Source organism: Echinops telfairi, unplaced genomic scaffold (assembly GCF_000313985.2).
Source record: "Echinops telfairi isolate 266 unplaced genomic scaffold, ASM31398v2 ScPeMD7_26;HRSCAF=91, whole genome shotgun sequence".
Lineage (NCBI taxonomy): Eukaryota > Metazoa > Chordata > Mammalia > Afrosoricida > Tenrecidae > Echinops > Echinops telfairi.
In genome coordinates, this window is record NW_022103923.1 from 1,196,290 (window position 1) to 1,221,485 (window position 25,196).

Consider the following 25,196-nt stretch of genomic DNA (forward strand, 5'->3'; position numbering starts at 1 on the left):
AATACACTCATGTTATTATGGTTTATATATGTTTCTGGTTCGCATTATCATTCTATGATAAAGAACATCATCAATCATCCCTATGGGGCATAAGATAGTATCATTAATTTAGTCAATAGTATAGAAGTTAAAACACTGTTGAGAAAGAAAATTACATACGTGTAAACCATTTTCAGACTCAAATTCATAAATTATTGACTTGTACAGATTATACTCTTAAGTGACTGGATATTATTTACACAAACAGCAGGGGGTATGTTGTGATGTCACATTTTTCATCTCTAATTCTAGCTATTTGTATCCTCTCTTGCTTTTCCTTTCTTAAGTTTGCCAGAAGTTTGTCAGTTTTGTTAATCATTTCAAAAAAACACTTTCTTGTCTTGTTGATTTTTTTACATTGTTATTCTGCTTTCCAGTTTGTTTATTTCCACTCTAATCTTTATGATTTCTTTTCTTTTTGTAAGGTTTATGTTGCTTGCCTTGTTCTAGTTGTTGGAGATGTTGTGTTAAGGTGTTGATTTTGGATTTTTCTTCTTTTTTCATGTATATGTTGATTGCTACAAATTGCCCTTTAATAGATGCCTTTGGTGTGTCCCAAAGGTTTTGGTATGATGGGTTATCATTCTAATTTGTTTCAGAGAATTTCTTAGTTTCATCTTTTATTTGCTCTATTACTCGGTCAATTTTAAGGGGTATGTTGTTATGTACCCATGTGTTTGTCTTTATGTTCCTGTTCTACTTATTGTTGATTTCCAGTTTTACAGCATTGTGATCTGAGGTCCTTCCTATTATTGATATCCAGTTATGTGCATTGTGATCTGAGAAAAGGGATTGTAGGATCTCAATGTTTTTTTTCTTTTAATTTTATTGAGGACTTGTAGCCTAACATTATGTATTCTAAAATATGCAATGCGTGCATTGGAGATGAATGTATTCTGTGCTGTTTTGGATAGATTGTTTTGTATATGTCTAGGAAGTTGAGCTGGTTGATTTTGTTGTTAAGCCCTTCTGTTTCTTTATTGAGTTGTTTCTTGATGATCTACCTTTCCTTGACAATTGTGTTTTGAAATTTCCTATTTATTTTTGAGCTGTTTATTTCTGTTTCCAAATCTAGGAGCATTTCATGAATGTACTTTGAGGATCTTCCATTGGATGTGTATCTATTCATTAAGGTTATATGTTCCTGGTGTATTGTTCTTTTAATCATTATATAGGGTCCATTCTTGTCTGTATGTTATTTGCCTTGAAATCTAGTTTATCAGAGACTAATATTACTACATCTACCTTTCTATGATAGTCATTAGTTTGGTAGGTTTTATATGATCCTTTGGTTTTTAGTCAATGTTTTTCTTTGAGCTTAAGGTGTTTCTCTTTTAGGCAGGATATGAGTCTTATTTTCTAATCCAGTCTGCTACTTTCTGTCCATTGATTGATGTATTGACCTTTTGTGTCACTATTGATATATAATGGTTATTTGCTGTCATTTAGCTGTGTTTGTGTTTGCTTTCCCCCACACGCCCTTTTACAAAATTAATTATGCTGTCTTTGTTATTTTCGAGGTCTCTTGATTTACACCACTTAGAGATCCTGCCTCCAATTGCTCATATATATCCTTAGTGCCACGAAATGAGGTCATCAACTCCACCCCTTCACTCTTAATCCTCTCAAACTGACAACAGATTATATAACTACCACAAAGACAAACAATTGGACACTCAATAACACACTACTTAAAAAAGAATGTGTAATAGCCTAAATTAGAGAGGAAATTCAGAAGTTCCTAGAAACCAATGAGAATGACAATAGAACATACCAAAACTTATGGGATGCAGCAAAGGCAGTTATCAGTGGTAACTTTTTTGCAATAGAAGCACACATGATAAAAGATGAGAGAATTGTGGTTAGCACCTTAACACACACCTCCAGAAGTTAGAACAGAGTCAACAGCATAAACTTTCCAACAGCAAAAGAAAAGAAATCATAAAAAATAGAGCAGAAATAAATGAACTGGAAAACAGAAGAATAATGGGAAAAATCAACAAAGCAAAGAGTTGGTTCTTTGAAAGGATCAACAAATCAACAAAGTGCTAGCAAACTTAACAAAGGAGAAGGAGGAGCAGACATCAATATCTAGAATTATGGATGAAACAAGGGGAATCACAGCAGACACTAATGAAAGAAAAAGATTAATAATGCAGGTCTATGAAAGATTGCATTCCAATAAATTTGATCATATGGAGGACATGGAAAAATATCTGGAAAATCACTCTCCCCTCAAATTAAGGCATGTGGATATTAAGAACTGGAACTGACCCATAGCAAAAGAATGAGTAGATAAGGTCATCAAGAAACTACCAACTAAAAAAGGCCTGGTACAGACGGCTTCACTGGAGAACTCTACCATGTATTCAGAGAAGAGCTGAAACCAAACCTACATGAACTATTCCCAAACATAGGAAGGGTCAGCAAAGTCCAAAACTCATCCTATGATGCAATCACTAACCCTGATCCCCAAACTGGGCAAAGACCCTACAAGGATAGAGAATTACAGACTTATATCTCTCATAAACATAGATGCAAAACTCCTCAACGAAATCTTGGCCAAAAGATTCCAACCACATATTGAAAAATAATAATAATTATACATCGTGACCAAAAAGATTCATATCAGAGATGCAGGGATGGTTCAGCATTTGAAAAACAATTAATGTAATCCACCACATCAAGAAGAAAAAGGACAAGAACCATATGATCATATAAATTGATGTAGAAAAGACATTTGATAACATCCAACACCCATTTCTAATTACGACTCTCAAGAATATAGGATTAGAAGGAAAAATCCTCCATACAATAAAAGCTATATACAAAAAAATCCCACCACTAACCAATATTACATTCAATGGAGAAAAGCTGAAAACATTTCCACTAAATAAGGGAACCCAACAAGGATGTCCATTAGCCCCACTTCTATTCAACATTGGTCTGGAAGTACTAGCCAATATCATAAGTCAAGGACAAGATATCAGGGTGTAAAATTGGGCAAAGAAGAAGGAAAACTTTCGCTATTTGTAGATGATACATTTAATTTTATATATTGAGAGCACTAAGGGGTTCACAATAGGATTGCTGGAAACAATAGAGGAGTTTAGTAGAGTAGCAGGATACAAGATTAACAAGCAGAAATCAATTGAATTCCTATATACCAGTGACTGGAATACAGAAAAAGATATCAAGGAATTAGTATCATACCATTATTGGAAATATACCCTATAGAAAAAAGAAGCAAATCACAAACAGATTGCTCCCCCGTGTTCATCGCAGCATAGTTCACAATAGCAAGAAGCAGGAAACAGCCTAAATTTCCATCAGTAAAAGAGTGGATTAAAAAACTCTGGTACATATGCACAATGGAATACTACGCATCCCTAAAAAATAGTGATGGAACATGAAACACCTCAAGACGTGGAGGGATCTGGAAGAAAGACATTATGCTGAGTGAAGTTAGGCAAGCACCAAAGGACAAATACTGCAGGAACAAGCAGCAGAATGGGCACAAGTTCAAGCTTACAAGACATCTAGTCTTCTGGCAGGGGACCTGACAGCCTGCTACAGAGCCAAACCAGTGTCAATGAACACATCACCAGCTCCAGGGTAAATATATAGGTCACTTGGCTGGAGGGCACCTCATGACAGCTGGGATCAAATAGTCGGGGAGTGGGGAGGGGATTGCTGTCTGCTGAGTGATTGCCATGCGGATCTGGGATGAAGTTTCCCAGAGAGGGATGGGGCTCTGTCAAAGGTATGAGGCTTATTAAGGGGAGGGGCGCTACAGATGAGGGGAGAGGGAGCAGTCACATTTGGGGGAATATAGGTCTGTGTCTGTTGTGGGGAAGGGAGGTAGGGCAGACCTCAAGGTGGAAGGAGGAGTGACAGGATGTTTTGGAGGACACTAGGTGCAGAGTATCTTTAGTGTTTTGCAGCAGATGGGCAACTTTGAACTAGACTGTCAGGGGGTATCCTGGTGACATGGAACGCTGGGACAATGAATCCTGCATTTTCATGGTGCATATCATGCACCAGCGGCTGCATCAGGGAGAACCCACGTGGGAACTTCATGGGGGGAACTGGCCTCTACCTCAGACACACTTGTAACCTAAGGACTTAAGTCAGAAAATACATGGTGTCTAAGGAGGCAGAAGACAGCTGTAGCAAGAGTGGTGTACTGTTGGTTGGTGATTAAACAAGGTCTTGCTACATCAACCCTTTATTAAGATCTATATTGTTCCGGAAATGCTGTGACAGGATTGCATTTTGCTTATGCTTGTTCATATTAGGGTGCACCTCAGAGGTGCATTGCCACTGGGGGTCACCCTCGAAGTGTTATTTGTTTTCCCATTTTTCGGTAAATGAAACCCAGGGACGTTGATCATATAGGGAAAGCAAATAGAACAAAGGTTTGGTGGGGAGAGGCAATAGAGAGGAGTGGGGAAGATAAAAGGCAGATGATGTCCAAGAGTCCAGGAAAGAAAAGTAAGTTTGAGTATGATTATGGAAGCAATTGTACAATTCTGTTTGAAGTGATTGAACTATGGAATGATATAACATATGCATTAACTCCCAAGTTACAGCAAATTAAAAGGGAAAAAAAACATACAGCCCGGAATGGGTTTTGGGCTTGTACTACATCCTAGATCCAACTTAAGAACAATTAGTTCTTACATCATGACCCTGCTTGATACTCGCCCTCATGACGGGACCACAGAAGATACAGGTGCTGTAACAAAATGTGGTGAAGAACTTAGATGATGCATGCCTATCAGAAAAATAGTGTCTGGGGTCTTAAAGGCTTGTCTCCAAACAATCAGCCATCTAAGTGAGATGTCAACTACCTGTAAGTCCATATGGAGGAAGCACACCATCATTAGTCACCGAAGGATTGGAATCCATATTATCCGAAGTTGAAGGAGGGATCAGTATCAAAGCCTAAATTGTGAGAATCCAGTGTGCAGAAGGTGATGGATGAGAGTGGGAACCAAGATTCATTTGTGGAGCTACATAGGAAATATGCCTACAGAGAGCTATCGAAAATTTTGGGAAGGGAGGAAAGTGGGCACTAAACAGAGTCTTTGGAAGAAAGGAGTATAGAAAACCAAAGGCATAAATCTGACTTGAACACTTAAAACTTTGTCAGTAGTTTACACCTATGATGTAGGCGGGACCTGATGTGGTTTCCAAAATTTTCATTTTCATTTTGTGTTTGTTCATATTAGAGTGTAACTCAGAGTTATTATGTCAATGAAGGTCACCCTCCTGAAGCTGTGTTATATGATTTTCTGGTGTTCAGTGTATGAAACTCAGGATTGGTGAACCTATAGGGACAGCAAGTAGAAGAAGGGAGAAGAGATGAGGAGGTACAGTGGTGTTGGTGGAGTAAAAGAGATACCGTGTCAAGGAGTGCATATAGAAAAATAATGTTTGGAAACTGATTTTGGTAGCAATTGTACAATTCTACTTGACATGAAATATGGAATGATACCATATATGTATTAGATCACAACTAATAACAATTTAAAAATAATATATTATTTTAGACTGGCAGGCAACCAGGGTAAGGTCAATAGATATTTTTTTTGGAGGGGAACATATATTTATTTGTTTATGGCATAGGGAACCAGGATAACGCCAATAGATATTTTGAGAAAAAAAGCATCTGTTTGTTGGTTTATGGTGTAGGAATTTATTAAGGAGCTTCTTTACAAGCCAGAGTCCTGGGCTTTGGCAAGGCACAGTTGAGCCTCTATGCCCCCTAGTGAAAGGTAAGGCCTCTTATGACTCTAGTGAACATATGATGCTTCATACCAGGATTTTAAAGCTCCAAGGCCATCCCAGAAGATGTTCCCTAAGAACGATTAGAAAATGGAAGTGAGCTATCAGAAAACAAGCACATAATCATATTTGGCCTCAGGAAATCAAAGTAGTCTTAGTGACACTAACATTGTATTAGTCGGTGGTTTAGAGAAACAAATCCAGTGACACTCATATATGCAAAAGAAATAGGTTTATATGTACAAGTAATTTCATATCAAAAGAAGGCATCCAAGCCCAGTGCAACTCAAGTCCATAAATCCAATGCAAGACAGGGTTCTCTTCAGACTCTCATATGTGCAGGCTGGTGACACAGTAAGGTGATGCAGAATTCAGGAAGATAACAGGCAAATACCGAGGAAAGGGCAGAGCCACGTGCATCCAAGGTTGCTGGAAACATGGTAGGGAGCCCACAGTTCTCAGAGTCGGGCGGCCCACAGGAGGACAGCCCTGGAGGGCGAGTTCCAGCAAGCAGGAAAGTGAAATGGTAGAGACAGAGGTTCTCAGCTGCCCTTCCTTTGAAGAAGGCCACAATCACAAGGAGACATCATCAGGCTGTGACCTGATTAACACAGACTCCACCTCCACGCTTTCATAGAAAGTGAAGTTGACATAAAGTCTTATATAATAACTATTGTGTACAAATTCTCTTGGAAGAGAAATCAACAATGATTTTATGAAATGCTAGCAGAAAAAAGAGAGAACAACAGCAATAATGCCCAATTGCACAATGTTAGGTGCTAAATGCGCACTCTTTTATATATATATATAATGGTAAACCAAACTCAAAACCACACTCACTGACATTGCATCAATGTAGACTCAGTGAGCCCCTGTGGGTTTCTGTGACTGTTTACGGGAGTAGAAAGCTCAATCTTTCTCCTAAGGAGCTGCTGGTGGTTTCCAACTGCTGACCATGCAGATCACAGCCCAATGTGTAAACACAACACTACCCAGGGCTCTTCAACAGAATCCCACAGATATTCTAGATTATCTTAACCAAGTTGAAGATTCACCTCATTTCAAAAGCTGGTACTCCATCAGTTATTGCTGAATCACATTTGCTCCTATGGCATGTTACTTCAGGTGTAATTGGTTTTATGTTGCGTAGATCTTAGAAATAACTTTTCACCCTCTTTTCTATCCTCTGGGCCTTTCAGAAAACAGTAACAGGCTGACTCAAAAGCTCTTCAGTGAAATAGGAGTTGCCACAAGCTATTGTACAAGGAAGAGAGGTTTATCTTTTAGTTATAGCTGTCACTTGTAATTATTGAAACATACTCTTAAATATAAGACCCAAAAGCTTTGTGAATTTGCACATTGCTAATTAAAAGTTATGATAAAAACTCATCTCAGTAGAGATGGTAGCTGTAGGTCAAATTCACTCAAACATCCCCCTTAGATCTTGTCACATAAACTTTAGATAATATGAATGATAAAGTTTTCATGGGTTTAAGGCGATGGAAATTTGAAGATTGTGTGTCATAGAAATTAGTCTACTCATATGACCCCTTTTCTTTGTTGTTCCCTTAATACAATACTCGCAAGCTTTATATTTATTTATCTTGCTTATTATCTCTCTTCCTCCACTAGAATGTAAAGCCCATGACCATGACTCATTGTTAGCACTTGAGTTGGTGTCAACTAGAGCAGTAACTTATGGCATCACCATTTCGGATGGGTAATGCTGGCTGGGGTAAATACCTCTGGCCCTCAGAGCCGTCCTGGCCCACCCACCCTTCACTCATGGCTGCACCACATGGTCCTGACTCTCCAAGACATGCCCTGTGGATCCCCCAAACTCCTGCCCCCTAACATGAACTTTCTCTACACCCAATGGTGGATATCTTAGCTACCCCACCCACTCCCTGACCGGTGGGATGGGGGTTAGTGATGGTGGTGGTGAGTTAGCAAATTGGGTGTCTAGTGACATCAAACTTATTGATGCCACTACCTTGGTGAACCCTTCCCATGGACCAATGTCATGTTGGTGTCACTCCTCCTGATGGTCAGTGGGCTATGGTTTTACTGATATATCTGTAGTGTCTAGAAATGTGCATATAGTAGGTATTTAATAAATATTGGTTAAATGAATTGAGCCTAGATGAATAGATAGCAAATCAATGAATGGTGGAATCCCACTTAAAGTATTTCGGAATTAAACAAATCATAGAACAAATGTGATTTTCTTCAGTCAGAGGCATGTACTTAAATTTTTTTAGTGAGGTTAAATCATTTTATAAAAGTATTTGCTTTCATTATTGAGCAAAGTTTCAATATTTCTGGAAGGATATAGTAACTATAAGAGGTGTTCTCAGAAGGGCATCGGAATAAATAATCACAGATTACAAGTTCTATATTTTTCCTTACAGCATGTTAGCACATCAATACCCATCACCACCACCCATCTACTGTCATTGAATTGATTGTCAATCTTTACAGGAACAGACAAGTTCGTCTTCCTCCTTCAAAGAAGCATGGTAGATTTAAACTGCTGATCTTGTAGTTAGCAGCCCAGGGTGAACCAACTGCACTACCAAGGCTTCTTAACACATCAATGCAGAATTTTGAAGTCACTAGTGTTCGTTTTATCGATGAAATAATAATTTACTAGACTTCATCCATATATCCATAAATCCATCTATTCATTCCTGCTACAACATTTATAGGTAACGTGTCAGTACACTAGGGTCTAAGAATACAAAGAAAAATAAAACATGGACTAGTCTCAATGGCTTCACCATCTAAAGAGGAATGTGAGGTTATTAAATAATTGTTTCATCATTGAAGCTAATTTTGTCTTGGTGCTTTACAATGTTCTAAGGAACAAACAGAGCTTTCAATGCATGAGTATTTATTTTTATACCTTTCTGACAACAACTTTTTAAATAGTTACATATATCCTTCTGCAATAGCTAATTATTTATGTAAGTGTTGAATGTGACATACCAAAATCCTTCCTGACTTTTAAAACTGAAAATCAGTTTAAGTATCACTTCTCTACTATCCCAGCTTCAAGTCTGTGTAATGCCAGAGATTTTAAACTATCTGACAGAGGTATCTTGTTTGGTATTCATGATGTGGTTTTTGAAAGAGAAGAGTAAGTGTTATTTTATTGGCAGTGAATGCCCTTTGTTTGTTGTGAGAGAATGCTGTAGCCACTGGGCTGTCTCCAAGTTTAATAGACCATCAAATTGACATTCCCACCCTGACCTCTAAGGAGATGAAGAGATGAGTCAGAAAGTGAGTCATTCTCTAATCAGTTGGAAGCACAACCTTTATTGTCATTTACCTTGCATTGGGTAAAAGTGAAAAGATGTAATTGCTATAGCACTGAAACGATTACAGCAAGAACTGATGTCAGGATGCTGCTACCTGTTAAAATGGGCTGAGCTGCAACTGGCATCTTATCCCATCTCCTCTAATTCTAATATGCTGACAGCTAAGACTCTAGTTTTAAGACTAACTCTATAGAGAATGAAAAAGACCCTGCATAGTGAGTTAGTTCATTACCCTCTCTTAATGAGACCTACAAAATTCCACCTGAGTATGAGGACTCAGGCAGTTGCCATTGAACACCAAGACAATCATAATGATCTCTTTTCTTTCCTAATTAGAAACTTAATTTAACTCAGGGAAAAAACACAAAAGATAAATGTGACATGACTAGGGAACTAAATCGTGAAATATTTTTTATGTGGTACTGGTGAATTGATGTGATCTGTAATTTATGTTGTAATATCTCATTGCTTATGTCTTGGTAGGTATCTTTACTTTTTTAAAGCGAAGAAGAGGCTGATGCTTTTGTTTTTAGTGAATTGTTCTTGGTTATTGTGGTAGATGAAATACAACAATGCTACTCAAAAAAGTAAAGATGATAGTACTGATGAATGGAGTAGACACAGAGTGCAGGAGTGAACATATACTCCTTTGTTCTCAGAAGGAAATTCAGCCTCTGACATCTAGAAACTGGCATCAAGACCTCAAAGTTAGGTCTTGATGTTGTTAGGAGCTGGCCTGGCATTCTTGTTTGACCATAGTGTTCTCTCATTGAATATAAACAATCTCACAGAATGCCAACATACAACAGTGTCACTTATTATATGATGAAATGAGACAATCCAAGACCATCTCATAATGTTATGTAAGCACAGGCAACCACAAGAAAAACACAACCACAGTTTAAGCCACAAAGTAATATATATCCTTCTAATTTGGCTAATATGAATGACTGCTACTTCTTTGCCAATTAAGCTTTAGCCTTGCTCTATTCTTCTATCCTTTTAGATCAGCTTTATTAAGATACTAATTTATGGAATTTTACCCACTCCTGAGAGCACCTATTTTAAAGCTGATCCCAACTTAAATTGCTTACTGGTTAAGATCAAGGACTACCCCCTTCAATATGGATTGCAACTCACATACAAGAAAAAATAAAAATCCTCCTAACTAGAATAATAGCTAACATTATGATAATTGGCGAAAAGACTGAAGTTGTCAAGTATTTAACTTGCTTGGGTCCATAATGTTCATGGAAGCAGTAGGCAAGAAATCAAATGACACAGTACATTGAGCACATCTGCTGCTCAAGACTTCTTCAAAGTGTTGAAGTTCAAGGTTGTTACCTTGAGGACTAAAATGCAACTGACTCAAGGCATGGTATACTCAATCATCTCATATGTATGCAAAAGTTGGACATTGAATAAGGAAAACTAAAAGAGAACCTATGCATTTGAATTATGATGCTGGGGAAGAAAATGGAAAGCATGACGGCCTACCTGAAGAACAAGCGCATCTTGGAATAAGTATGCCCAGAAGGCTCCTCAGAAGCAAAGGTAGATTTCATCTCACATGCTTTGGACATGTTATCAGAAGAGACGAGTCCTTGGGAAAAGATATCATGCTTGGCATGGTAGAGAGTTATTGAAAAAGATGATGACCGTCAAGGAGATGGATTGAACCAGTAGCTGCAACAATGACTTCAAATATAACAATGATTGTGAGAATGGCACAGGCCTGGACAGTGTTTTGTTCCTTTGTGCACAGGGCTGCTAAGCTTCAGAACTGCTTCCCAGGCACCCAAGCACAATAACAGCAGCAAACACTTATTGAGATACCCATGTTTCCTCAATGTATGTGTATTCCCTTATGGCAATGAGAAATAATCGCAATGAGAAATAATCAAGGTGACTTCCAAGTGATCTTTAACTAGAGGATAACAATAGTTGCTACACAAGCCTTTTACAATCACTTGTAATTTAGCTTTGTTTTTCTCTACTCAGAAGATGTTCTCACTGTCTGCAATCTTTTGAAGATTCACCAAAATGTGTCTAGAGATTATTTTCTTTTTATGTTTCCTGTCTCAGGAGGAGAGAATGAATAAATCTAGACCATAATACCCAAATAGACAGGGTCCTTGTTTGTCTTCTTTACCTCTATATTCTAAGCCCTAGCACAGGGTTTGATACATAGTAGAATAAAATGAACATTTGCTATGCTAGGAACACATTTATAAAGAGTTCTAAAAAGTTTCTTTTTGAATAAGAAGGAGAATAATATCTTATCTCAGTATATGTATTAAACTTGTCCCAAATGCATAATCTCATCCTTTTAAAAGTTAATTTCTCGGGTGTTTTGAACATCTAAGGATAATTTAACTTGACTTCCCATTTCTGTAAGCTTCTTAGCCAAAATTTGAAATCCCTGAGGATAAACATGAATGAAAATCGTGGCCTCACAATGTCTGGGTGCTGGCTCTCCTTATTCACCAATAGCACCTGTAACCCACTGGAATTTCAGTCAGCCCCTACTTCAGTGTATGGCCTAGAGGAGTCACAGAGTCAATGCCAAGCCTTGTCTTTTTTCAAATATTAAATTTCTGTAGCAGGAAGGAATATGAATTTTAAATTGAGTGTCATGTTATTTTCTTTGTTCTTTCTTCCTTCCTATATCCCTACCACTCAACCCCAACACATACATGCGCTCACACATGCACACACACATGATAACCCATACTAAAAGATACTATGAGTGTCTAAAGGGCTTCAACCTTCCTCAAAGCCTCGTAATTATCCATTTTCTAGGCCTTGTTATGGCCGAAAATATTGAGTTCTATTCTAGTAATTTTGCAAAATGGAAAGGGCATGAACTTTCCTGTTTGTTCCATAATAACTTTACAAATTTTTGCAAGTCACTAAATGCATCCGCGCTTCAGTTTTTATCTGTAAATCTAGAAAAATAATAGTAATCGCTTATTCAAGTACTCTTGATTGTGCAAACAGTTAAATGGCATGCTTGAACAGCTGAGCTAACAAGTTGGCCCTTTCAACCACCCAGAGGCACCTCAGAAGATAGCCCTGGTGATCTGCTTCCAAGGGTCACAGCTTTTATTCTATACACGTGGAGTTGCCTGAGTTGGAATCAACGTGAAGCCAACTAACAGCATGAACAGCAGCTATTTCAGAATCCATGTCAAGATTAGAGAGAAAGCATTTAGAAAGTGCCTACTTCATTGCTGGGTGCTCAGTTAGTATTAGCTCCTTGTCCCACCAGACCTTCCAGTTAGCTCTAAAACCTGGGAAGGTGGTAAAGGCATAACTCCAAGAGAATATTCGGATATTGCATAGTTTGGGAAGGGCAAATGATTCAAGTGTATATCGAAGTTGAGTAAATACAAGATTTATAGTTATGATTTCTGCAAGGATAACAAGAGGTCCTGACTAACAATTCTGGGAAGATTTTGTTTCTATTAGGTGTTGGCCGCTCTCAGGGCATATACTAAAGATGATATGGACACCCATTTCCAAGTCATGCAGACTTTACATGCCACATTTTATCTTGCAAATTAGGAAACTGATATCAGTGTGTCATCTATCCTATAGCCCCTACCCCATAACCAAAGACCCTTAAAAAAAGAGCTGAAACTGTGGCATGCCACTTTGAGGTGATTTTCAACCATTGATCTATATTTTCCCCTTTTTCATATTTTGTGTGGGCTTGTGTGTGTGTGTGCGTGTGTGTGTGTGTGTGTGTGTGTGTGTGTATGTTCATCACCCTATTGAAGAGATTGGCAAAACTTTTTGTGAAAAGCATTTAGTAAAAACTTTAGTGTTTTCAGGTCATTGTGGTTTCTATTAGTAATAGAATGCAGATGCCAGAAACAATACATAAAATAATTGAGAATAGATGTTGTCTTAGTTATCTAGTGCTTTCATCACAAAATAACAGAAACACCACTAGGGGATGGCTTTAAGAAACAGAAAATTACTTTTCACAGTTTAGGAAGCTAGACATCCAAAATCAAGGTTCCAGCTCTTTCTATTGCTTCTGGTGGAAAGCCCTTGTCTCCTTTCCATAACTGAGAACCTGATGTTCCTTGGAAGTCTCCGTGTCTTAGCAATGATCTTCCCTTGGTTCTAGAAGAGTCTGGGTCCCAAGGATGCTCTCTGCTCCCACTTCTTCTACTAAAGTCCCTCCACCTCCACTCAAAAGCATTTCACTCAAGATGCAACCTCATCCTGTAGATTATATCTTGCCTCATTAACATCACAACAGCCTCTTATCTTACCTCATTAACATCATAGAAGCTAGCATTTAAATGTATAAGATAATTACATGATATCACAAGATGGGGGATAATTACCTAATACAGAGTATCATAACTTAGCTAAATTGATGTATATTTTGTGGAGACACAGTTCAATCCATAATAACTGAGGTCGATGAAAGATTATGAGCATTAAAAATTTCATTTCAAATAATTTTAAGTGTTATGAAATATTCCTTTTGATTTTTCCTAACCATTTAAAAATGGAAACCTTCCAGCCCATAGGTCATATGAAACTGATAGTGGGGTAAGTTTGGCCTATAGGTCAGAGTTTGCCAACATTTGTCCTCTTGCTTTTTTGAATTTTCTTTTTTTAATCTTCTTACAACTTGTGCAAGTTGCCTCCTGGGTTGGATATGAAAACAAATACAATTCTACATTTAACTGTTGTATTTCTTTTCTATTTTTGCCATAACAAATTAACAAAACATAGCAACTTAAAAGAGCACAAATTTATTATTTCACAGTCTGTAGGTTAGAAGTCTAGATGTGTTCAACTGTGTCTTGAGTCTCAAAAATCAAAAATTAAGATGTTCGCTGTCAAGTCTCTCACCAGAAGCCTTTGGGGAAAATCCACTTCTAAGTTCATTCTTGCTGGTAGAGTCCAGTTCCCTATAAGCTACAGGACTGCGCTCCCTGTTTCAATGTTGGCTGTCAGGTGAGAGTCATGCGTGGCTTCTAATGGCCTCTCTCTATGGTTCTGGCATTTGGACTCCTGCATCTAAGAGCCCTCTGAGGATGTCAAGTCTTTTTCACATTTAAAGTTCCTTTAATTTTCCAGGAATCTTTTCTGGTACCTACTTTTTCTGATGTTTTCAAAGGGTCACGTGATTACTGTAGGTCTGCCTGGGTAATCCAGGACAATCTCTCTGTTTTAAAGTTAAGTAAGTAGTAATCTTACTTCCATTTTTAGAGTCCATTTACAGTAGTACCTAGATTGGTGTTTAATTGAGTAACTAAGAGACAAGAATCTTAGGGGACATCTCTGAAATTTAGAACACCAAATTATTACCTGAAATTCCAACACATATAGTGATAAATCATATAAGAATTATTCATAAGTGATTAAACAAATCTAAGGGTTTTGTTCTGTTAGATCATATTTTAGTGGATACATATATCCCATAAATTTATTTTCTATAGTAATGCAGGCTGTGCTTCTCATTATGTTTTCTAGCCACTTGGAAGTGAATCTGAGATGCACATGCTAAATTTCAATGACTAATTTTCTCCGAGGATAAAAGACATCCCCCCCCTCCCGCCCCCTCACAGTAATGGAACTTTTTATCATATATGACTCACCATTGCCTCTTACATTCGGAAGCAGTATTTCAGGGAAATTGCTGTGGGGAACAAGATGGGCATACTTTTCTGCCGTGATTTTTATATTTATAATCCAATTGCTAATTTTCAAGTCCAATCAGTTGCTGAATCACTGTTACTTTTTCTCAGCCACTTTGTCAAACTTGCCACCATTCTTGCTGCTTGGCATCCTTGATTTCCCAAGCATCTATTTGTTTCTTTTCACTTTTCACTCCCATGATACCCTGGTTTGGATCTTCATCGTCTTCTATTCTGTCAATACATTTGAGGTTGATCTGTTTTCTTCATTTTTCTCCCTTTCATCCAGACATGATATGATACAACTAAATTTTACAAAACTCACTGTAATTCCCTATTGACTGAAGAATGGCATTCTAACCCCTGAGCATGAAATTCAAACTTCCATTGAATGGCTCTATTCTTACCTTTCATCCTGATTCTCTGTATTCTTCATTATCCCTTTACCCCAGTCACATAAAAGCTAATTGCCAATCTCAGAACATGCCCCATAGAGTTGTTGGGATTGTAGTACTCACCTAATTAGCCTAACTAAAATTTTAAAAATAACTTTATTGTGAATTAAGTGGGGACTTACATTTTAGATAATCAAATTTCTAATTAACAAATTAAACTACAATGGAACCCCTGAATAGTTTACCCTACCTAACTCCTTTGATTTCTCTTCACCCTCTTGTGGATAACTATCTTCCCTTTCACCCAAGTTAATATTTATGAACTCTCTCCTATTGCTTCATCTTTCCTCCCTTGCCTTCCACCTCTTGATAACCTCTGAAGGCTATTTCAATTGGTATGGAAGTATTTGTCTTGTTTTTATTTTATTTTTTAATAACAATCGTTTCAAAAATATTTGTCTCTTTATGATCGACGAATTACATTCAGCATAATGTTCTCCACATTGACCCTTGCAGTGACATGCATCATGGTTTCATCGCTGTTCTTTAGAGATATATAATATTCCATTATGTGTCTCTATCATTCTTCCATGGATTGGCATGTAGGTAGTTTCCATCTTCTTGCTCTTGTGAACAGTGCTGCTATGAACAAGGGTGTGCATATGTATACTCATGTTATAGCTCTTGGTTGTATGAAATTTTTATTCCCAGATGTTTGAGGTAGTGCCATATCTTAGCCTGGCATTCTTAATTAGAAAACTATTTAGACTACTGAGTCATGTTTAATGTGGTTAATCATTATGATAAGCCTCGACATGGAGAAACAAAGGGTGTTCAAGTTTTAGAGAAGTAGACAAACCATTTATTAAGCAAATATACTCACTGTGAAAGCATATCTTCTAGGTTCCAGTGGGAAAAGATTGATTAAGTAGAGATCAGCTCTAGATGACCTTATAGCCTAGTAGGCATGAGAGAACAAGGACATCAATAACCCTAAAATATATCAGAAAATGATAGCGATCATAGGAGAGGTAGAGACAAGGAAGAGGGATATTTCAAGAGGTGAAAGGGACAATATTTCATGTAGCCTCTGTTGATAGAGCTTAAAAGATGGGTATGTTTATTAAAGGATCCTTCTTTCCTGCTTTCAATTGATTGCAAAATCTAGGCCCTTCTTTTATCTATATTGTAAATTTATTTACTTCTGTATATTACTTTCATCATTACTCTGAGTTTTGTCATCTCACTTTTAGAATATTATTGTATTCTAACTCAGTCTCTATCTTATACCAAACCTGATCCTGACCCCATTGTTATTCAAAGCCTTCAATGTTCTCTATTGTTTTCAGAGAGGAGTAATTTGCCTACCCATATGGTTGATAAGAGGCTGAGACTTAAGTCAGACTGCCTGAGTTAGGATCCTGGCTCTACTATTTTTTTACCAGCTATGTAATGGAAGGCAGTCATTTCATTACTTAAGTCTCAGTTACCTCATCTATAAAATGGGAATAATAATGTTTCACTGGAATATTATGTGAGTTAAAAAAATTAAGCATAAAGAACAAGTGTATAGTGCTTGGCACATAGTATGTATTCAACTGAGCATGGCCATTATTATTACCTTGAAATACTGCAGAGATTGAGAAAGATCTATTGTTCTTTATAAATAACTATTTGTTACTTGATCAGAGGTTTTTGAAAGTTAATTATCTATCTAAATAATTTAATTTCAATGTTCTCCCCTCTTCCCTTGAGTAGACAGCTAAAGATTGTAACTGGAGAATGGTTCTTTGAAGAAAAGGCAAAGCGTTTCAAACAAGTCAATGTTCTGGGCACCGATGTTGTCCGGCAGTCCATCCTAAGAAGAAGTCAAGGTAATTGAAGCAATTAGTTGGCTTCAGACACCGTCTTAATCTTCATTTTGGTGGACTAAACTACTTCTTAGGTTTTGTGACAAATAAACGCAGTTGAATTTCCTGAATCCCTGGGGTGATTTTAAGACTTGGTAGCATGGGAAGAGTCAAATCACTTTCCCACTAAATCTACATTTCACACAAGGAAAGAAGAAGTCAGTAGAAAAGAAAATTCACAGTGAATTTCCATATATTTGACATAGTGGGAAGTTAAAACTAGGCATTTATCTGTATTACAGGCAGTTCTTTTCCTGAATGCACTGCTAATATTTTACTAAGCATTTAAGAAAGTCACATAAAATAGATGAATGAAACTATGCACATCTCAAAAAAGCAATCTTTGATTTTGCAACAATATTTATCTCAAATTTCTTTTAAATTATAATTTTCTTAATATGTGCATTCTCACTGTGCGCACCGCCCCCACCCCCACCCCGCTACACACACACACACAGACCAGAGCAGCATTTGAAAATACGACATGCATTTCTGGTTCTCAGATTGACTGGGGGAGTATCAATTGCATTTAGTGGGGAGGAGACAGAGATGTGAAATCACCTACAATCCACAGAAAAATCATACTGAATGAAGAATTACTCTTGAACCTAATGAAAAGTCACAGTCCACCTTGACAATACGATACAGTGCATTCAAAATACAATTCAGTGAGATAACTATTGAGTCCCAGGGTATATGGCTTAGGTGTACAGAAATCAGGGCACCATTTATAGAACCCGATGCTAGAACTCTTTCTCCACGGATTTGGAGTTCTCATGGACCCAGATTCCAGTGCCCTGAACATTTCTGTATAGAAATGGCATATTTGTTCTTCCAGTGCAGTCATCCAAAGAAAGCTTGTTTCCACAAAGCTCCCGATCTTAGTCCTTCGTTAACTCTGGAACACTCAATAGTTTAGAAATAACTTCATGTCTAAGAAATATCAGGGGAGTATCATTGTAAAGCATTATATATTTGTGGGGGAGGCTGTGCTATTCTAGGAAAGTGAATGCAAGATAAAAATGTGCTCTCATTTTTGACCATTTTGTTTGTAAATTTGTTTTATGTTTGTTTTTAATGAGAAGCTGAAGAAATTCAGAGCCAAGAGCAAGTCCGTCAGGATGCAGAAAAGTCGGACACATCACCTTCTGTTGTGCATAAGGCAAGCCATGAAGCGCCCAGGAGAAAGGGGTAAGATCATCTTTCCAAGGGAACAGTGGTCTTTATTCCAGACATTTCTCCTGTGAAAGAAATACTACTCCATTGTTCAATTCTGGTGTCACTTCAGGGACTTAGAAGAGGTCGGGGTCTTGACCGAGGTACTTCTTCCGTATCCTCCTCCTCAGCAAATGCACTTTTAATTACTTTCAGTCTCAGATAAATGATGATTCCTTTTAACCTGAATATAGAAGAGTGTTCCTTTCATTTGACATCTGTACTGGCACTAAGTGGTTCCCATTATATCTAGGGAAAAGATTGCCTGTCAGAGCCAGTCTTGTGTCTAAAAAGTGGAATAATGCGTTTGTTGTAGAATGTCAATGTTCACCCTACCTCCAAACCTAGATTCAGATATATTAAATAACCAAATAAAAGATGTATTATTTGGGCTTAAATATTATATCCCCTGTTAAATTCAAGCTTCCTTAAGAGAAAAACCTCTGACAGCTCATTTTCAATGTACTATTATAATGGTTGTTGGATGATCTTCAGCAAAAATTTACTCACATGTGATTTTAATGGTATTGTTCTATAATTTATGCATTCTCCTGGGACATATTTCTTTGGAACTGGTACAAATATGGATCTCTTCCAGTTAGTTGGCCAAGTAGTTGTCTTCCATATTTTCTGGCATAGATGAGTGAGTGTTTCCAGTGCTACATCAGCCTGTTGCAACATTTCAGTTGGTATTCCATTAATTCCTGGAGCCTTGTTTTTGACCAGGCCTTCAGTGCAGCTTGGACTGTTTCCTTCAGTACTATGGGTTCTTCCCCAAATGCCCCCTCCTAAAATGGTTGGATGTTGATACATTCTTTTTGGTACAATGACTGTATTCTTTCTATCTTCTTTTGATGCTTCCTGCATTATTCCACACAATTTTCCAAGATTGCAACTCGAGGCTTAATTTTTTCTTGAGTTCTTTCTGTTCAAGACATGCTGAGTGTGTTCTTCCGTTTTGATTTTCTAACTCTAGGTCTTTGCACATTTTGTTATAATACTTGGCTTTGTTTTTCTAAAGCTGTCCTTTGAAATTTGCTGTTCAGCTCTTTGAACACATTTGCCTTTGTTACTCTATGGTCAAGAGCAAGTTTCAGTGTCTCTTCTGACATCCATTTTGATGTGTTCTCTCTTTCCTGTCTTTTTAATGACCCTCTCCTTTCTCCACATATGATGTTCTTGATGTCATCCCACTGCTCATCAAGTCTTTGGTCAGTATTGTTCAATATGTCAAATCTGTTCTTGAGATGTTCTGTAAATTCAGGAGAGATATCCTCATGATAGTATTTTGGATCTTGTGGACTAATTTTATTTCTCCTCAACTACAACCTGAACTTACATGGAGCAATTGATGGTCTATTCCAAAGTCATCACCTGGCCTAGTTTTAGCTTCTGATATTGAACTTCTTCATTGCTTCTTCCCACAAATGCAGTCAATTTGATTTTGTGTATTCCATCTAGAGAAGTCCTTGTGCATAGTCACTTTTGTGTTGCTGACAAAATGCATGAACTAGTTGTTGGTCTTTCGAAATTCCATCATGCTATCTCCAGCTTCATTTCTGTCACCAAGACCATGTTTTACAACTACTGTTCCTCCCTTTTTGATTCCAACGTTAACATTTCAATAACCAATAATTATCAATGCTTCTTGATTGCATATTTGATCAGTGCTAGTCTTAAGACATTGGTAGAATTTTTCAATTTCTGCATCACTAGCTTTAATGATTGGTGAATAAATTTTAATTAAAATTGTACTATTGGATTTCATTGTATGTGCATAGATATTTCCCCAGAACAGAACAGAACATAAATACCTTGAAATGTCCTTTTGGACAATGAATGCAATCCCATTCCTTTTAGTGTGTCATTCTCAGCATAGTAAACTATGTGATTTTCTGATTCAAATTCATCAATACCAATCCATTTCACCTCACTAATGCCTAGGATATTGATCTTTATTTGTTCCATTTCATTTTAAATTAATGACAATTTTCTTAGATTCATACTTTGTGCTTTCCAAGTTCCAATTTTTAATTGATGTTTGCAGCTGTTTCTTCTCATTTTGAAGTGTGCCCTATTAGCAAATGAAGGTCCTGAAAGTTTTTACTCCATTTATATAATTATGCTCTATTCTACTGTGAGAAGGCAGCTCTTCCTCATTCATATTTTGAGTGCTTTCAGACCAGAGGAGCTCATCTTATGTACTAACTCTGGCAATATTCTACTTTCATTAATTAGGTTTTCATTAACCAACAATGTTTCATTGCTAGTCATAGGGCTTTCAGTGGCTAATTCCTCCGAATAGGCCGTCTTCATAGTCTGCTCTTAGTCTGGAAGCTCTCCTGAAACCTGTTCACTTTGGGTGACCCTGCTGGTATTTGAATGGGACCCTGGTCATGTAGTGGTTACTGAGTTGGGCTGTGATCCACATGGCTAGCAATTCAAACCCACCAGCAGCTCCACGGAGGAAACACTGGGCTTTCTACTCCTATAAATAGTTATAGTCTCAGAAACCTACAGGGGGTTGCTATGAATCAGTGTTGACTTGATGGCAGTGAGAGAGCTGGTATTTGAAATACCAGCGACAAAGGCATCGTATTCAAAATTCACCGAACTCATTGCCATAAAGTCTATATTGACTCATATAAACCCTACAGGGCAGGATAGAAACGTTCCTGTGGGTTTTTGAGGCTATAAATTTTTATGGGAATAGACAGCCTCACCTTTCTTCCCCCAGAGTGACTGGTGGATTTGAACCCCTGACCTTGTGGTTAGCAACTCCGTGTATAGTCTAATGCATAGCATAAGTACACTGTTGAACATATCTAAAAATATACAAACAACAGAAGACAAGCTCTATGACTGGGATCTCCTATATTTAAACAGTTGTATACATCAAAAGACTTAACTGAAAGAGTAAAAAGCTGGGGGGAAATTAACAAGGACATATTGGATAAGAGACTAATCCTTAAAATTTATTGAAAATTTCCATGCCTCAAAAAACAAAAACCACAAACATTACAATTAAAAATATGACAGAGGACAGAAAAAGGCACTTCACCAAAGAAGACATTTAGGTGTCCAACAAAAACATGAAGAAACGTGTGTGATGGTTAGCCATTTAAGAGATGCAAATCAAAACTACAATGAAGCGTCATCTCACCCAATCACTAATAGAAAAGTTCAAATTAACAGAAAACAACAAATGATGGTGAGGGTATAGAGAGCCCGAAACCCTCAAACACTAATAATGGAACTGTAAAATGGTGGAATCAGTGTAGAAAACCATATGGAACTACCTTACAATTTTGGAAATAGAAATAAAGTATCCAGCAAATTTAGTACTTGCCGTATATCCTACAGAAGTAAGAGCCATGACAAGAACACACCCAAATTCTTTGCAGTGTTAATCACAATATCAAACAGATGAAAATAATGTAAGCTTCTGTGTTAGTCCGGGTTGACTAGAGAAACAGTTTCATAGAGACTCATATGTGTATAAGGAAGAGGTTGATATACAAGAGCAATTGAATATTGAAAATACATTCCAGCCCAGTCCAGATCAAGTCCATAAGCCTGGTATTAGCCCATATGTTCGATACTAATCTAGAAATTCCTCTTCAGACTCACAAAACACATGCAATGATGCTGAATGCAGGAATATCACTGGCCAGTGGATGGGAAGTCTTGTGGATCCAGTGGTGTTGTAAGCATTTCACTGCTGGCAGGGGTCTCCACATGACTTTTCTTTCTCAGGTCACTAGTGTAGTTCCATGTGTCTTGTCAGCTACAATGTCTTGCAGGGAATGAGCAGAGAGAGAGAGTGTGTGTCTCCCACCCCCAAGGAGGCATACCGGAGTTCCCAGAATCCTCAAGATAAGGTCATGCCCAGACAGAGACCTCATTGGCTATGACCTGATTGACAGGCTAGACTTCACCCCTTCACTCTTATTCCTCTCAAATTGACAAAGAATTATATAACTACCACAGTTTCCATCAATGGATGGATACATAATCTATGGCATTTACACACAATGAAATACTATGCAACACTAAAGAAGAATGATAGATTTATGAACTACTTCATAATATGGATGAACCTAGAAGTTATTATCCTAAGTGAAATTAGTTCATCACAAAAAACACATATGGTATGAAAGCACTATTGTAAAAAGTCAATAAAAGATTTTCATACTAAAAGAAACCTTCTTTGATGGCTACCAGGGGTGAATAGGGAAGAAAAGGTACATTCCTGACTAGAGGATTGGCAGGTATTAACTTCAGTGAAGGCAAAGGTAAATACAAAAAGAAAGATGTCAGCAAAAATGATGTATAAATGCCATGGAAAGCAGGGAAGGACACTGGGAGGGGTGTTTTTATTGTAAATATATCATGAATGTGGTTGCATGCTTCAGTGCAATGTAATTTTTTTTCTACCTAATCATCAAAAGGAAAGTAGATACAGGAGCACCAGCCCAGAATTCTATCACTTTAGACCTGCTGCTTATTTAAACTAACCACTTTACTTCATGCTGGGCTCTCTATGTCCATTAACAGTTACACTCTCAGAAACCCACCGAAGGTCACTATGAGCCAGCATTGCCTGGATGGCAGTGACTTTGTTATTTCCCTTCGGAGTGGGTTGTATAGTGTTTTGTTTCAAAGTTTAAAATACTGGGAGATGGCTGGTGGGAGGGGGGATAACTATAGCTGTTTCAGCCATCAGGAAAACTTCCTCCTCTTCGAAGTCATAAGTTAGTGTGTGCATTGTCAAAACCAGTCTAGGAAATCCCCCAAGAGTTGACAGCAGAACTACCATAAAGCCAAAAGAAGAAGACAAGAAGACCCTCACCGTCATCAAATCTATTCCAACTCATAGCAACCCTATATAGGGGCTCCATGGCTGAAAATCTTTAGGTAACAGATAGCCTCATTTTCCTCCCAAGAAGTACCCAAAGGGTTTAAACTGCAGACCTTGAGGTTAGTAGTCAACTACTTAATTGCTAGCGCCACCAAGGTGCTTTTAGAACTAATGTACAACCCAGCAATTTTATTTTTACTCACTTATTCAAAAGACCCAAGAGCAGCAAAACAGTTAACACACATACCAAAGTTCATTGCAGCACTCTTTACAGTAGCCCAAAGGTGGAAACTATCAAAATGTCCATCACTGATAAATGGATGTCAAGTGTGGTATAGACGCACAATGGAATCCAGCTGAGTCATAAAGAGGAATGGCTTCCTATGGTGTGCTACAATTCAGATGAACCTTGAGAGTAGCCTGCTGAGTGAAACCAAAACTGAACCCGAAACCACTGTCATGGAGTTGGCCCCAGCTTTTAAAGATCCTACATAGGATTGGTAAGGCTATCAATCTTTACAGGAGCAGACAACCTCATTCTCCCCCTCATGGTGGGTTTGAACAACCAATGATGTGGTTAGTAGCCCAACATCAAACCTACAGCAAAAAGGACAAATACTGTCTGATATCCTTTAGATGAGATAAGCAGTTATGTAGAAAGTACAAAGCATTCATGGTTTCCAGGAATTGGAAGAAGGAGGAAAAGTGGGGGGTTTTGTTTAGAGTGCATTGAAAGTGTGTTAATGGTAGTAGAATCATTTGGGAAAAGATACTGAGAATGGTTGCAAAACTTGAAGAATGTAATCAATGTTACTGACATGTACATGTAGAAATTCATGAAAGATTGTATTTTTCTTTATGTATATTGCTATAATTTTTAAAAGGGCAGAGGTTCTGCTCTTGAGGAGCCCCAGTTTAATACCTTACTTACTACCTCAGTGTGTCCCAGAGGTGCTTTTTGAAGGATCATTTCAGATCCCTGTTCTCAGTTCCTACCAAAACAGGTTCTAGTCAAGCAATGCTTCTTCCTTTTCAGGTGACAGTGGTGAGTTGCCAAAACAGGTGGTCTCTCTTTCACAGGGACAGAGAGTTAGCTTACCAGCAAGTGGCACAACCTTGGGAGAACACCATCACCATCTTCGCTCTCCTGACAGGATATAGGGGAACTCTCCTGAACCTCCCAATTCAAAGCCAGTTTATTGAAGAATCATTTATGTTGAACGTACTAGAAAAGGCACACTTGAAATGAGTTTTCAGTGGTGTGTCTCTTATACTACTTTTAATTGAATTTCAGATTTCTTCTCAGCAAGTTCAGATCAGCAACCAAAGGAGAAATTGTGACTACAAAATCTGAAAGTGGGCGGAGCTACAGCTTGGACTTAGAGAGCCAAAGTGTCCAAAGTTTAAAGTCAAGTGCCAATTCAGACAGGTAAGAGGGATGCACATTGAGCCGTGGTAGAGCTTGAGGGTAAGGCTGTTATATTTCCACCTAAACCAAAGTGCCTACAATCATTACCACTCGGAGAACTCCAAACATACAATGTTAAAAGCCAGGAAGAGATAGTTTAGTTGCAATGAATAGCACTCACCCTCTTTCTGGAACTACAGTTGTTGGAATCTTCTGTCAACACCAAGGACCAGACATACTGATGCTGCTTTGCAGAATTTCAATTCAGATAAAAATGTACAAGGAAAGCGTTTTCCCCATTGGCTTATTAACCTTTTTCTGTTTAAGCCTCTGAAATAGAATTTCCCAAGTGTCACAGACATTCCTTGCAGCTTTAAACAATTTATCTATATATGAATTGCCTCAGAGCAAGTTTCCATAAATTCCACTTCATCCAACTCCTGATGGTGTGTCAAGCGAGTCTCTCTTTTTTTGCATAGAGAAATCAATGTTTGCAAGCAAATAGAGTTCGAAAGCAAAGCAAAGAGTATAGGCCTGTAATATCTCACTTGATTTTTCTGTAGCCTGGTGGGGCATCAAGCCATAAGAGGGG

General features: G+C 37.8%; 1 protein-coding gene across 1 annotated transcript in view; it reads left to right on the plus strand.

Moving 5' to 3' along the window:
* SYTL5 (synaptotagmin like 5) overlaps window positions 1-25,196 on the plus strand; it is a 288,953-nt gene that overhangs the window by 208,365 nt on the left and 55,392 nt on the right. Inside the window, exons 4-6 of the mRNA XM_045289410.1 lie at window positions 16,969-17,084; window positions 18,206-18,311; window positions 24,491-24,625. Coding sequence (XP_045145345.1) covers window positions 16,969-17,084; window positions 18,206-18,311; window positions 24,491-24,625 — 357 coding nt within the window. The remainder of the gene's footprint in view (window positions 1-16,968; window positions 17,085-18,205; window positions 18,312-24,490; window positions 24,626-25,196) is intronic.